Genomic DNA, 12,977 nt, shown 5'->3' on the forward strand with positions numbered 1-12,977 from the left:
GCTTGATTGAGTGCTTAAGCCACTTAGCGAGCGCTCTGCAAGCTGATTGGTAATGGAACACACCCCTGTATCCTGTACTGTAACATATCCAAACGATGTTGTTCATCTACACTACTACAGTAAGCAAAGCAACGGATCCAATGCCAATAATAATGTACAATGGAGCGGCAGGGAGCGGAAATACGTCATTCATTTCCGGTATTTTTGTTTTTAAACTAATTTGCATTTGAGCGTTTTTTTTTTTTCTTTAATAGTTTCGTATTTGTAATTATGCTATGATATCGTTTACACTGAAGTGCAGTTATTAGTGGTGCCGTTAAAGTGTTCACATCTGATCTTCTTCGCGCTGTCCGTGACACCGCCCAACAGGCGGAAAGTTCGAGAAGGAAGAGGAAACGTGCGCAAGAGGACATGGACGGAAAGGTTTGCTTTGGAAATTATTTTATGTTTCTTTTGGGTTTTTGTTTTTTTTGTCATCTTGGAATGTAATTTGATTTTAACGTGTTTCCATCGGACGAACGTGAGGCAGAGAAGTCGGATCGCCATCGTGTTGAGCGGAGTCGGCATGGCCTCGTCACTTGTGGAAAAAAAAAAAAACGTGAAGCGAAATGAGTTTCACGAACCATCATTGAACCACGATAACGGACTATCGGTGAATTGGCCATGTGGTAATAAACGCTTCGATGTTTTACAAATTACCACAGAACGGTCTGTGACAGGAATTTTAATTCGAGGGGAGGCGAAATATGTACAAAGAAATCTCGAGGAACTTGTTCGAGGTGTTGGCTGTCCGGTGGAGATGTTCGAATTAATGAAAGGAAATGACTAACTAAATAAATACATAAATATTCACTTAAATCGACGGTAACACAACCAGAGTGCACACACAGTGTGAGAGGAAAGAAGGGTCGTGAGATGAGCCAGGGGGTCTTACACTCACTCGAGTCGTCATTGCGTGGAATGGTCTCCTTGGGAAAGGTAGTCGTTTCAGAAACGCTACTGTCGGTTTAAACTCGAATTTAAAACAAGCTCGAATGAGCTAAGATCCTCGTGCTCTTAATGATGACGTCATAAAAACTAATATGACGTCATTGTGACGTATCAGGTTTGCGATAAATTATCCGTGCTAATGCCTGGCTTGATCCCCGCAAACAGAATTCAAACGGCTTGCCTAGTTTTGGAGGTAATGGTATAGGCGATTCCCATTAGCAGCGATATTATGACGTCAACTTTTTTTTTTTCTCGGAAGAATTTACAAAATCGGAGGTGGTTACTGCCTGCGCGTGGGCTTTCTGCATATACATGGCAAGTTTCACGAAGATCTGATGAAAGCTCTGGGTTGTGAAACAAAAAAGTGTCAAAAAATACGAATGACGTCATTGATATGACGTCATAGTGATGTATCATATGTGCGGTAATTCATCTCTGCTAATGCCCTGTTCGATTCTCGCAAACAAAATTCAAAAAGCTTGCCTAGTTTCGGAGATAATTTTTTAGGCGATTTCCATTAGCGAAGATATTTTGACGTCATAAATTTTTTTCTCTCAGAGGAATTTTCAAAATCGGAGATCGATACTGTCTGCGCAGGGAATTTTTACATGTATATGCCAAGTTTCAGGAAGTTTCGATGAAAACTGTCGGCTGTGAAACAAAAAAGTCCACAAGAAGAAGAAGAACAACAACAACGTGAGTAAGACTGAGATAATCCACGAGGATCTAATAAAGTACCTACAAGGGTAGAGGGTACACGGAGGGTGGTGCTGACGTTATCCCTTGACGATACCCTCTCACAAACATTACAATCATCCATGCATAATCAAGCAACTTTACCTACCAGTCCTGCCAATATCCCTGTACCCCCTTCTATCCCCAATACTTCCAGGTACCGATCGAATTCCAATGAAAACTTAGCTACTGTTTCTGCTGCCACTACCTTTCCAGGGATGGCATTCCATACATTAACTACTCTGAGTGAAAGACCTCTGCCTTAACTCTCCTCATCCTTACCGTCAGGCTATGGCGCCAGTCCTATCACTGTCCATGCTGATGAATAATTATTCTGCACTTCTTAGTCCCCTTCCCGTTTCATCGGAGGGGTCTACAGGTTTACACTGTCCGTTTGTCTGTCCATCCCACTTGTGGTTTTTCAGACTTCCCCCCCCCCGCCCCTACCTTTTAACATATGCAACTGAAACTTGGTAACATGGTTTTGTTATAATAAGGTACAGGAAAAGTTTGAATTTCAGTGTGTTTCGTCAATTTTTCACAGAGTTACCCCTGTTTTGGACTGAGAAAATATCACCGGTTGGGGACATTTATTGCAATGCAATTCTCGCTCTTGGTTTTTTCCATACCTTTCATTATCTAAACACACGCCCACCCTCTCCGCTGCCCGCCCTCTCCGCTGCCCGCCCTCTCCGCTGCCCGCCCTCTCCGCTGCCCGGCCTCTCCGCTGCCCGCCCTCTCCGCTGCCCGGCCTCTCCGCTGCCCGCCCTCTCCGCTGCCCGCCCTCTCCGCTGCCCGCCCTCTCCGCTGCCCGCCCTCTCCGCTGCCCGTCCTCTCCGCTGCCCGTCCTCTCCGCTGCCCGTCCTCTCCGCTGCCCGTCCTCTCCGCTGCCCGTCCTCTCCGCTGCCCGCCCTCTCCGCTACCCGTCCTTTCCGCTGCCTGCCCTCGCCACCCCCTCATAAGTTGTTTAAAAGTTGAACAAATGGAGAGGGGACAGCATTGCCTGGGATGTCATTTCATCCAGTGCCGGCCCTTCATAAGAGTTTTAGTGTGAATGGGTGATTGTGATGATTGTGAGAATGTCGCCAAAAGATGAATTCACGCTCAGTGTTTGTTCACTCTTCACTCTTCAATACTATTCCTCTCTTCTCTCTCCCCCCCCCCCCCCCAAAAAAAAGAAACTAAGGCAATCTAACAAAAATATTTGGCGATGGTCCCTGTTCCTGCTTCACTGTTGTAACTGCACCCCCATCCTCTACTTTATCCCCCACTCCCCCCTCCCACAGTGAAATTTCGTCGATAAACTCATAGATTGAATGAAGATAGATATGATTTTTTTTTAATCGGTTGATGGAGAACAGCAATAATAGGCTAAATGGCCTTATTTCACGTCCAAGTTTCTTGTATATCCTTGTTTATCCCTCTGTTGAAAAAAAAATAACGATTTCAGGAGGTGATGGATAGGTCGAGAGGAGAGAATGTGAGCACGAATATACATGGAGTAGCAGGCGGGCAGGTGCTAGCGTCATGGCCTCAATTACCTAAGCAAGTGGTTGTGGTCAGGCTGAGTCACCAAGTAAGTTGAGGGAAGGTCGAGATAAGAAATCCGCATATAATGGACAGGATGAGAGCCCAGATATGGAGGTGCATTTGCCATGTTCGTGTTGATGTGGGCCATGTTGTATTTTAAGAAGAATTTGTCCATCCTGTGGGAAGGAACATGGCAATGCATTGGTAGTCGGTCATCTAGCACCATAGGTGGGAAATGTAGTAAAGGCTCAGTTATGAAAGGTTTTTAATTATTTTTATTGATAGAATTAGCATTTTATTGATATTTTGCAGGTACAGCAAGTTTGACTGGCTTCCGAGTGATTGGCAGGACAAATGCCACTTGTGTATTGCTACGCATGAATAGGCAAATTGTATTTCCATTTTCTGGAGACTATTTTGACTTTATATGAAGTCTCAAATGCAAATGACATCTGATAACTTCTCCTCAAATAGAATGTGCTGAAATTCGCATTTTTTTCAGGATTGCAACAAAGCCTTCCTGAGACTCCTTTGTGTCGCTCCTCCCTCCAAGGCTTCAACCAGGCATCACACCATCATCTCATGTCATCCTCGATTCCTCTCCTCCTCTTTTTCTTTTTAATCCCCATTAACCCTTCCTAACTTTGTTAATTGTAGGTCACTGTTTCTCTCTCACTTTTTCTCAATCTCTCCCTCACTCTCTCTCTCTCTCCCTCACTCTCTCTCTCTTACACACACACACACACACACCCACACACACACACACACACACACACACACACACACACACACACACACACACACACACACACACACACACACACACACACACACACACACACACACACACACACACACACACACACACACAAACTCTCCCTTTTTCTTCATGCATTAAGTATTCGGGTTGTCCAGCCTGATCGGTTTTCGTTGCCATGATGACTTAAAGAACGGCTGAAGGGATCTAAGTCAAACTTGGTACAAGTATGGTTAATGATGTAAAGATAAACTGATTAGATTATGGGGTCAATATGTCAGAGGTCCCATTAGGTAAAATATGTGATACTTGAGAGCAGCTGTAGGGATATAAATCAAACTTTGTACAACTATGTATAATGATGTAATAATATGGGCAGAGGCATATCGGTCGACCTTGCGACGTCAGCGTCCCGTTCTACTTTCTAAAAGGATCATAGGGAAGCTTGGACCTGAATGACGAACAGGCAAAGTCATTAGTACCTGTCAGTATACTTCTGTATAAATTGCATAGACCTTGGCAGAAAACAGCCATACACGTGTTAGATGGGATTTCAGCAATACAAGTGAGACGTTCCGAATGGAATGCTGGTTGTTCCCATCATTTCTTGGGTAAAATGAAATTTTCACTCTGCAGATTTCTATTCGCCAGCTATTCATAAAACTCAACAATAGATATTCCTCGATTTAACTCCCAATGACCCAAAAATTCAAATTATTTTCATGCCACACTACCTGTACTGAAATAGAACTTGATATATTGACGAAAACTAAAACAACACCCACAAATAGCCAAGGAATATCGTTTATAACGGTGAGGAAAGTGTGAGAGATGATGTTTAAGTCATTTGAATTTACTTGGAGTTATCCCACTATTGGAGTGGTCATTTATTGTTGGGTGTTTGTTACCAAGTTTGACTTCTTATATCCCTGGTGCAACTTTTCACAGCTGGGAAAACTGTTTGGATCCCTCCCATCATTGTGTGTGTGTGTCTGTGTCTCTGTGTGTACGTGCCCCTTCTTGGGGTAACTTTGCCCGTATAACGATAGTTATTTCCCATATTACCTATATTGGGGTAATCATGAGTTATTTAAATGTGATATTGAGATATGTGTCGTTTTATCTCTAGAAAGTGTGGGTCTTCCTCCCCTCACACCCTTCGCCCCCCCCACCCCCAACCATTGTGTGTTTAAAACCACCATCCCTTGACACCATTTTTATGTCCTTTAAAGTGATATGGCAGGTTGTCATGCACAAGTTTAGGTGGGAAAAGAGGTGACCCCCACACCAGCCACCAGCACAAACTAGGTGAAAGGTTGGGGAAGAGTTGCCCTTCTATAATAGTGGCCGAGAGGCTTGTTTGTTTGTCTGTGCAGAACTTTTGTGTTTTTCTCCACAACCGCTTGTCGGATTGAGACAATTTTCTCCGTTGGTGCGACTAATTATGACGTCACAGGTCACGTCGTGTGGCAGCCATGTTGAAAAAATGGAAAAAAAACTTTGGACCTCTATCTATGGACCGACAGCCATATTGTTAAAATAAAATAAAAATAAAACAAAAAACCAATGTCACCCGCAGGGTGACCCTATCTTGCCAAAAGGTGACCACGTGTGACTTCTTTTCAGGTCACACTGAGGTGAACAGAGCTGCTATCCACCAGGAGCGACTCCTTGAATATCTGCCGACGAGAGATTCCGATGAGAATCGTTCTACAGAGTAACTATGAAAAATATGCGTTTGCCTCATAACGTCACCAAATGACGTCATAATGTCTCAAGCTTGACATATCTAGAAAGCATTCATCGAGGTGTTCATTTTGAGGTACTACACGATATGGTTCCAAAAACTTGAAAATTTGACCTTGGGATCAAATATGTTTGACCTGAGGCGCTAACCATGAAGGTCAAGACCAATCGCCACCAAAAATTAATCAGCTGAGCGCCAGACCATGAACTATATTCCCATGAAGTTTGAAGACGATCCGATCAAAATTACTCAAAAAATAAGGGTTTCGTCGACTCCCCTGATTTGCGACAGTGACCTTGACCTTTGACCTTGACCTTCAAAATTTATGCGCTGAAAGGGACCTCCTATAACCCTCTGATATGCGAAGTTACAAAAATTTCCAATGACAACTGTGCTCTGCAGAGTGATTTATACGTGATTACAGACAAAAAAAAAACAACAACAAAAAACATATGAAGGTCAAGGCCAATCGCCACCAAAAATTAATCAGTTGAGCGCCAGACCATGAACTATATTCCCATGATGTTTGAAGACGATCCGATCAAAATTACTCAAAAAATAAGGCTTTCGTCGACTCCCCTGATTTGCGCCAAAGTGACCTTGACCTTTGACCTTGACCTTCAAAATTTTGTGCACTGAAAAGGACTTCTATAGGCCTCTGATATGTGAAGTTACAAAAATTTCCGATGATAACTGTGCTCTGCAGAATTTTTTATACGTGATTACAGACAAAAACAAAAAAAACAAAAAAAAAACAAAAAAAAAACATACAAGCTGACTAACATATCTTGCAAAACTTCGTTTTGGCAAGATAATAAACCTTCAAAAATCTTCTCTGAAGTGACTGAACAGATCGAAGCGAAACTTTACTCGTCTGACCACCTATCTATGCGGAACAAAAGATTCACACACATGACATCATAGGTCACATGGTTTGGCAGCCATATTGAATTTACCCTGAAACCTATAAAAAATATTCTCCTGAATGGCTGGACAGGTCGAGAGGAAACTTCACACAAATGTTCCCCAAACCATGGGTGTACAAGCTTATTAAGGAATAATTGATAGGTCACATGGTTTGGCAGCCATATTGGATTGAAGAAAAATATTTAATGTTTTCTCTGGAACTGCTTAATCGATCAACATGAAACTTCACATTTATGATCTAGTAGTGATGGGGACTACGTGTTTTAAATTTCAACTTGATCAGACACATGGTCTAGCAGCCAGAATTATTTCATTTTTTGATATGGCTTCTCTTTTTTTTTCTTTTTTTAAAATTTATTTATTTATTTTATAGGCTCACTTGGCTGTGCCTCGATGGGTTTGAGGGTAGAGGAGTAGCAGCTGAAATGCGAATCCTATTGAGGTTCCTCCTGATGTCATCTTTTCTTTTTGCTTGCTTGGGTGCCTTCCGATGACTACAATGCAGGACTGTACCTATATGGTACAGTCCTATTTGGAAGACCTATTTGGTCTTCCATTTGATTTTAATTGAATTTATTTTGATCTCATTCTAAATTCAATTGAATAATGAATAATAATAATAAAAATAAATCATGGGTCAGAGTCAGGTGTCCGATCTAAGCGGGGTTGCATCAAAGCGGGACGTCTTGGTACCCGGTTATCGCTGCCAGCAGTTGTAAAATGGCAGTTCTAATTATGTCTCTAATTAATTACGTAACACACCAGTACACAAACACCACACAAAATACACCCCACATAATAAGTCCTGGTGAGGGTGTACAATCTCTGATTGTTCTTTTTCTTGTTTCATTTGTGATATGTTTATTTCTGGCTGCCATTCACTTTCCTCACTATTTTCTTGAAGTCCAGGAACCAAGCCCCCATCTTCCCACTGGCTCTTTGTTTCCATAATCGTAGTTTTAACTATCGCAATTTTTCCAGGAACCTACCCCCCGTGATATTGGAGGGTTTACTGTATTAATATTGTTCCAGTTGTCAGGCCGAATCAGTTGCCTGCTCTGAATCCTGGCAAACCATTATTAAAGTACTTGCACCAGTTGGACACTTCAATGAGGTTCGTGACCTATTTGTGATGCTACCGTAATTCAGTGGAAGGTCTGAACCAGTCGAGCAACATGCTGGTACTTCCATCAGGTGTTTTATGTGAATGCTAATTGCCCCGAACCCAACCTGTATTTTAACAGACTATTAATAACTGATGCAGCACACGATCATTCATAGAGACAGTGACTTCATGTGTATTTATTTAGATATACGGGGGAGAGGAAACAAAGGACACGAGCATTTATTTACACAGTCCTATTTACACCCAAAATGCACACCCTGGGTATGGTACATATGAAAGATTCTTAATGAGGCATACCACAGCAGAAGGATCAGGCAAATAAAGACAAGACCAAGGAATACCCCTTGTTACCATGGCGGGAATAGTGGCATCTCTGCGGCAGCAGGTCAGCCTCCCGCAACTCGTCGACCCCGTTTGACTGATGGCAGGAACAACCCGGCTGGAATGGGGGCGAGAAACCACGAATCACAAGCTCGACAATCCCCTCTGACGTGCGTAAATTCCCAGGCTCTCCTGTCCCTGGAACATGCCCACGACCTTTTATAGATCCCTTTGACGCCGCGCTCCATGATGCAGCTCCGTCTTCTCCGTGCTGATTGGTGATTCAGCCATCGATCAAGGCGTGTCCTGCCTTTAAACTTCACACAAGTTTTGCAAATATTGCCAAGGTGCGCCCTTTGTGCCAAAACTTGTACCCATGACCTGGTTTTCTCCAAAACTAACTTTGAGAACCGATTACAGAGGTATAAAACATTTAAAAGGTTGCTGGGGACGGGGAGCGGTTTTCAACACAAGCATGCAGGGAAGGAAGATTACTGATTTCCATACAAATAATAGCACATTTCCGAATACAGTGTAGTCATTATACTTCATTCTTTTGCTAAACACACACTATCAAATTTTCCATCATTATGCTCTGCAATGTTAACCCCTGTTCCACCTAGTCAGGCAATATTGTGTGATACCTACTATATTGTCTGCTCTTGAGAAGTGGGTTGTGCTCACAATCATCATGCCTTGGCAGCATGCTATGGCCACTTTGTTAAGTGATAAAACTGATTATCACCAAAACAGTATTTGTGTGTGCTTGAATATACATTAATTTTCCATCTATTTTTGGCTGACAGGCAAGCCAGCTGAAGGAGGAAGGGAATCGTGCTCTCAGTGTCGGCCATCTCAATGATGCCGTGCGTTGCTACACAGAAGCCATTGCTCTTGACTCGAACAACCACGTTCTGTACAGTAACCGTTCTGCTGCATATGCCAAAAAGGGCGAATACAAGCTTGCCCTTGAAGATGCCAGCCGTACAATAGAGCTGAAGCCAGATTGGGCCAAGGTGGGAGGAACTAACTTGGTTGGTTGGTGGAGCAAGTGTGCGATGAATAGCTGTGCTTGTATTTTGGTTGCCATTTTAATTTTCTGTTGAGTATTTAAAACTGTAACTAATTTCAATCGTATTCCCACTTTCATTCCCGAGTGCAAGCAAATTGCTGAGCTTTACTATTGACAGTGAGGGTACGACAAATGGGCTAATGGTGAGCCTTTCTTCTTTTGCAGGGCTATTCTCGAAAGGCTGCAGCATTTGAATTCCTAGGCAGGCTAGAGGAAGCGAAGAAAACTTATGAAGAAGGGATGAAACATGAACCTGGAAATGTACAACTTCAAGATGGTCTTCGCAGCATCCAAGATAGGATTGCAGGTATAATACTAGAAGGGCACTCTGTAGAGCGCATACCTCCGCCACACAATGCCTGATCCACGAGAACATATCGGGTCCAATACATTTTTAAAATATCATGCCATTATATCGTTTTTGGCGCTGTCTCTCATTGATGAAGTAAATTAAATAAATCTCGGATCCAGATCCGGATCTTCACCAAAATCGAATCATTTCATCCTTGTCACACACCCAACCTGTCCACCAAATTTCATCTGAATCCGTCTAAAACTTTTTGAAATATCATGCCATATATTAGTTTAGCCCTATCTCTCAATGGTGAAGAATCACTTTAAAAAAAATTTTGGATCTGGATCCGGATCTTCACCAAAATTGAAACTATTCTTCCTTGTCATACACCCAATGTGTCCACGAAGTTTCGTCCGAATCTGTCCACAACTTTTTGAGATATCCTGCACACAATCAGACAAGCAAACAGACAGAAAGAGAGGGGTGAAAACATAACCTCCTTCACCTTCAGTGGTGGAGGTAATCATTTATAGCCTTGGTCTCAAAACATCTGTGGTTGATTTAAAATGCAAGGTGAGATTGTATCATTACTATCTTGAATTTTTATCACTTCCATGTTTTCATTTTGAAAGCAGCCTAACCAAATGGAACTCTTGTTCATGTTTTCACAAAAATACTAAAATGAAACCAAAAACTACTGAAACCCCATATGTCTGGTATAAACTCCAAAATTTGCCTTTCTTGACATTGCATTTATGACAGAAAATACTGGATGAACTTTTATGAATTAATAAAGTGATGTGGAGTAGAAGTTTCTAATGGCATTGTGAAACACCATGGCTTGACCATGGTGAAAGTGCCAGGAAAAAAAATGAAAACTATTGGGTGAAGGTTGTGGGGGAGGGGTGGGAAGGAGGGTCAGTTGTTGAGTCACCGCAGCATCCACAAACGGGGGAGGGGGGAGGAACCCTAGTGGAGGGGCACGTGTCCACCATCAACAAGGGCAGCTCAGGAGCGTGGAAGGATGTCACAGAGCGAGGATCGCGAGGTAAAAGGTGAGCTTGAGGAAGGCGGATGCTGAGAATGTAGAGCTCAAAGAACAACGCACACTCAAAATTTCCACTCGTAACTGCCTTGTATCACCTCTGCTCGGGGGAGGGAGGAGGGGTCATCTCTGCATGCTCATTGGCAGCCCTGTGGGAAGGTTGCTCCCAACTTATTGAAGCCTCGTGGTCCTGTATGGGTGGTCTCCGTGCAAGCCACTTGGCCATACCTTGTTTTCGACGTTTGTCCCACATGTCTGCCTGGTGCTACGAGCACATACCTGCCCTTCCATATCTGAGCCACGTGTATGTATGTGGCCATCGATGTTGTGTAAAAATAAATGAAAACGCATAATCACAGAACACAATTGGGAAAACCAACAGAAAACGATGTGGGGAAAAGGGGGTTTTGACAAACATTTTGGGAGGGAAGATGAGGGGCCTCTTTAAAGAAAATTCGACACTGCTTTGTGAAATATATAATAGTTAATATGTGTGCTCATGCAAAACACGTATTCTGAAATAAGTTTAATGTATTCCCAATGAATCATGAAGTCATATCTGTAACAATATATTAATTTATCTTCAAGTTTAGCAGTTTTGTTTCACTTTTCTCCTCTGGAGTTGCCTTTTTTGCCTCTTTCCAATGATTATGATCTATATCACGAACCTAATTGTTCCCTGTCATTTTCTCCACCAATCTTTCCCACGTGCTTTCCACACTTAAATTTGGAAGCTCGAGCTGGCAGGCCTTTCACCAATCCGTTTGCACAAGCAGACCTCAAGCAGCGGCTTGCGACAGATCCTCGGACACGCAATTGGTTGTCAGATCCAAGCTACCAAGAACTTTTGCGAGAATTGCAGAGAAGCCCCAATATGCTTGGCAGGTTCGAGGATTTTTTTAATTTTTTTTTATGATAGAATTGAACTTTAATTCTGGGCTGTTCGATACAGGGTGGCCTGACAGTCGCTTTACCCCCCCCCCCCCCAGGAAAGCATGCATTCCAAACTTTTCGTGTATAGGTTGTATTGTGCAATATTTACAATAATTAATCAGTCATTGTATCTGTATGAGCTGCATCATTCTCCTTGCACCACTAAATTTGGTGCCAATCCCTCTTTCATGCATAGTAGCATTTGGGGAGTCACTATAAACAGATGCTTTCCTAAGGAAGGGTAAAGTGACTTTCAGGCCACCCTGTAGAAGTGATATAATCTTAAATAGAACTTGTGTGGACTTCATTTTATTGAATCCTTTATTTTTGTCCTAAAGCATTGGTGTAATTTCAGATAACATTTCAAATTTACTTAAGATGTTAGGGATGGTTGGTAAAGCATATGATGTAATGGGCGAGGGGGGAGGAGGGGGAGATCTCTGATAAAGGAAATATCATCAAAAGGTGGCTTGGCTAATCCACAAATTACCTAAGGGCAAACACCAGTGTGATGCGCTGGGTTACGATGTCTTTCCTCACCTTTGATAGTGGATGATTTAAAAATATATTTTTATTTTTAAACTTAAGTAGATGCGGACCATTAACAGAAGATTCAGTCTCTGTCCACACTTTCCTCCAAGTGCTTGGACAATTTACTGAGGGTGTTGAAATGTCATGGTCAGCTATTCGCGATGGTATATTTTCATCTCCTTAATCTGTGGTCCCATAACTTGAAACGAGGGCTGTGACTCTGCTGAGGTCCTCACTGTTTTGAACCAGAGAAGAACAGAATGGCAGTTTGTAAGTGATGTTGAGTGAAAGCAGCGTATAGGCTGTTTCATAATGAGCGTCATGTACAAAGGACTTGTGAAAACAGTCCAACATGGAAGTCTGCGACTGGCCTACAATGTGGCCAGACACATGCAGGCTGGCTCTGCATAATGTGCAGTGGATACACCTCATTTCCCACCAATGTTCTACAGGCCAGACCTGAAGGCTGCTACAATTTCCGTTGCCGAATATCCCACTGTCAAGTATAGATTCAATGACAGTTGAGGAAGTTTGTGCTGTGAGGAGTTTATGAAGTGGGTGTACTCTTGTCGACAATGGTACCCAGCCTGAGTTGTGGAAGTACATGATTTATTTCATTACGAAAAACTTGTCATGGCCTCTTTGAGAAAGTGTGACATATTGGCTGTGTGCCACTTGAGTGGAACTGGAGATCATTAGTGTGTTTCCAACCCCCCCCCCCCATTTATATGAAAGTTAGGGCCTATGTATGGTATGCTGTAACTATCACCATGGTGATGATAGGTTTTATATACTGGATGTTAACAAATGTATGCCAACTGCCATGGGAAGCATAATCGAGCTGCCCTTGAAAGGTGTGTGTGTGTGTGTGTGTGTGTGTGTGTGTGTGTGTGTGTGTGTGTGTGTGTGTGTGTGTGTGTGTGTGTGTGTGTGTGTGTGTGTGTGTGTGTGTGTGTGTTGTGTGTTAT

At 42.7% G+C, this 12,977-nt stretch overlaps 1 protein-coding gene across 1 annotated transcript in view; it reads left to right on the forward strand.

Annotated features, from left to right (window-relative positions):
* Window positions 1–266: 266 nt before the first annotated feature.
* Window positions 267–12,977, forward strand: part of STIP1 (stress induced phosphoprotein 1) — a 68,775-nt gene continuing 56,064 nt past the window's right edge. Inside the window, exons 1-4 of the mRNA XM_085857013.1 lie at window positions 267–423; window positions 8,940–9,149; window positions 9,371–9,512; window positions 11,280–11,430. Of these exons, the coding sequence (XP_085713139.1) occupies window positions 412–423; window positions 8,940–9,149; window positions 9,371–9,512; window positions 11,280–11,430 (515 nt within the window). The 5' untranslated portion in view covers window positions 267–411. The remainder of the gene's footprint in view (window positions 424–8,939; window positions 9,150–9,370; window positions 9,513–11,279; window positions 11,431–12,977) is intronic.

Source organism: Eptatretus burgeri, chromosome 15, assembly GCF_056783735.1.
Source record: "Eptatretus burgeri isolate ZD-2024b chromosome 15, Ebu_testis_v1, whole genome shotgun sequence".
In the NCBI taxonomy this organism is placed as follows: Eukaryota; Metazoa; Chordata; class Myxini; order Myxiniformes; family Myxinidae; genus Eptatretus; species Eptatretus burgeri.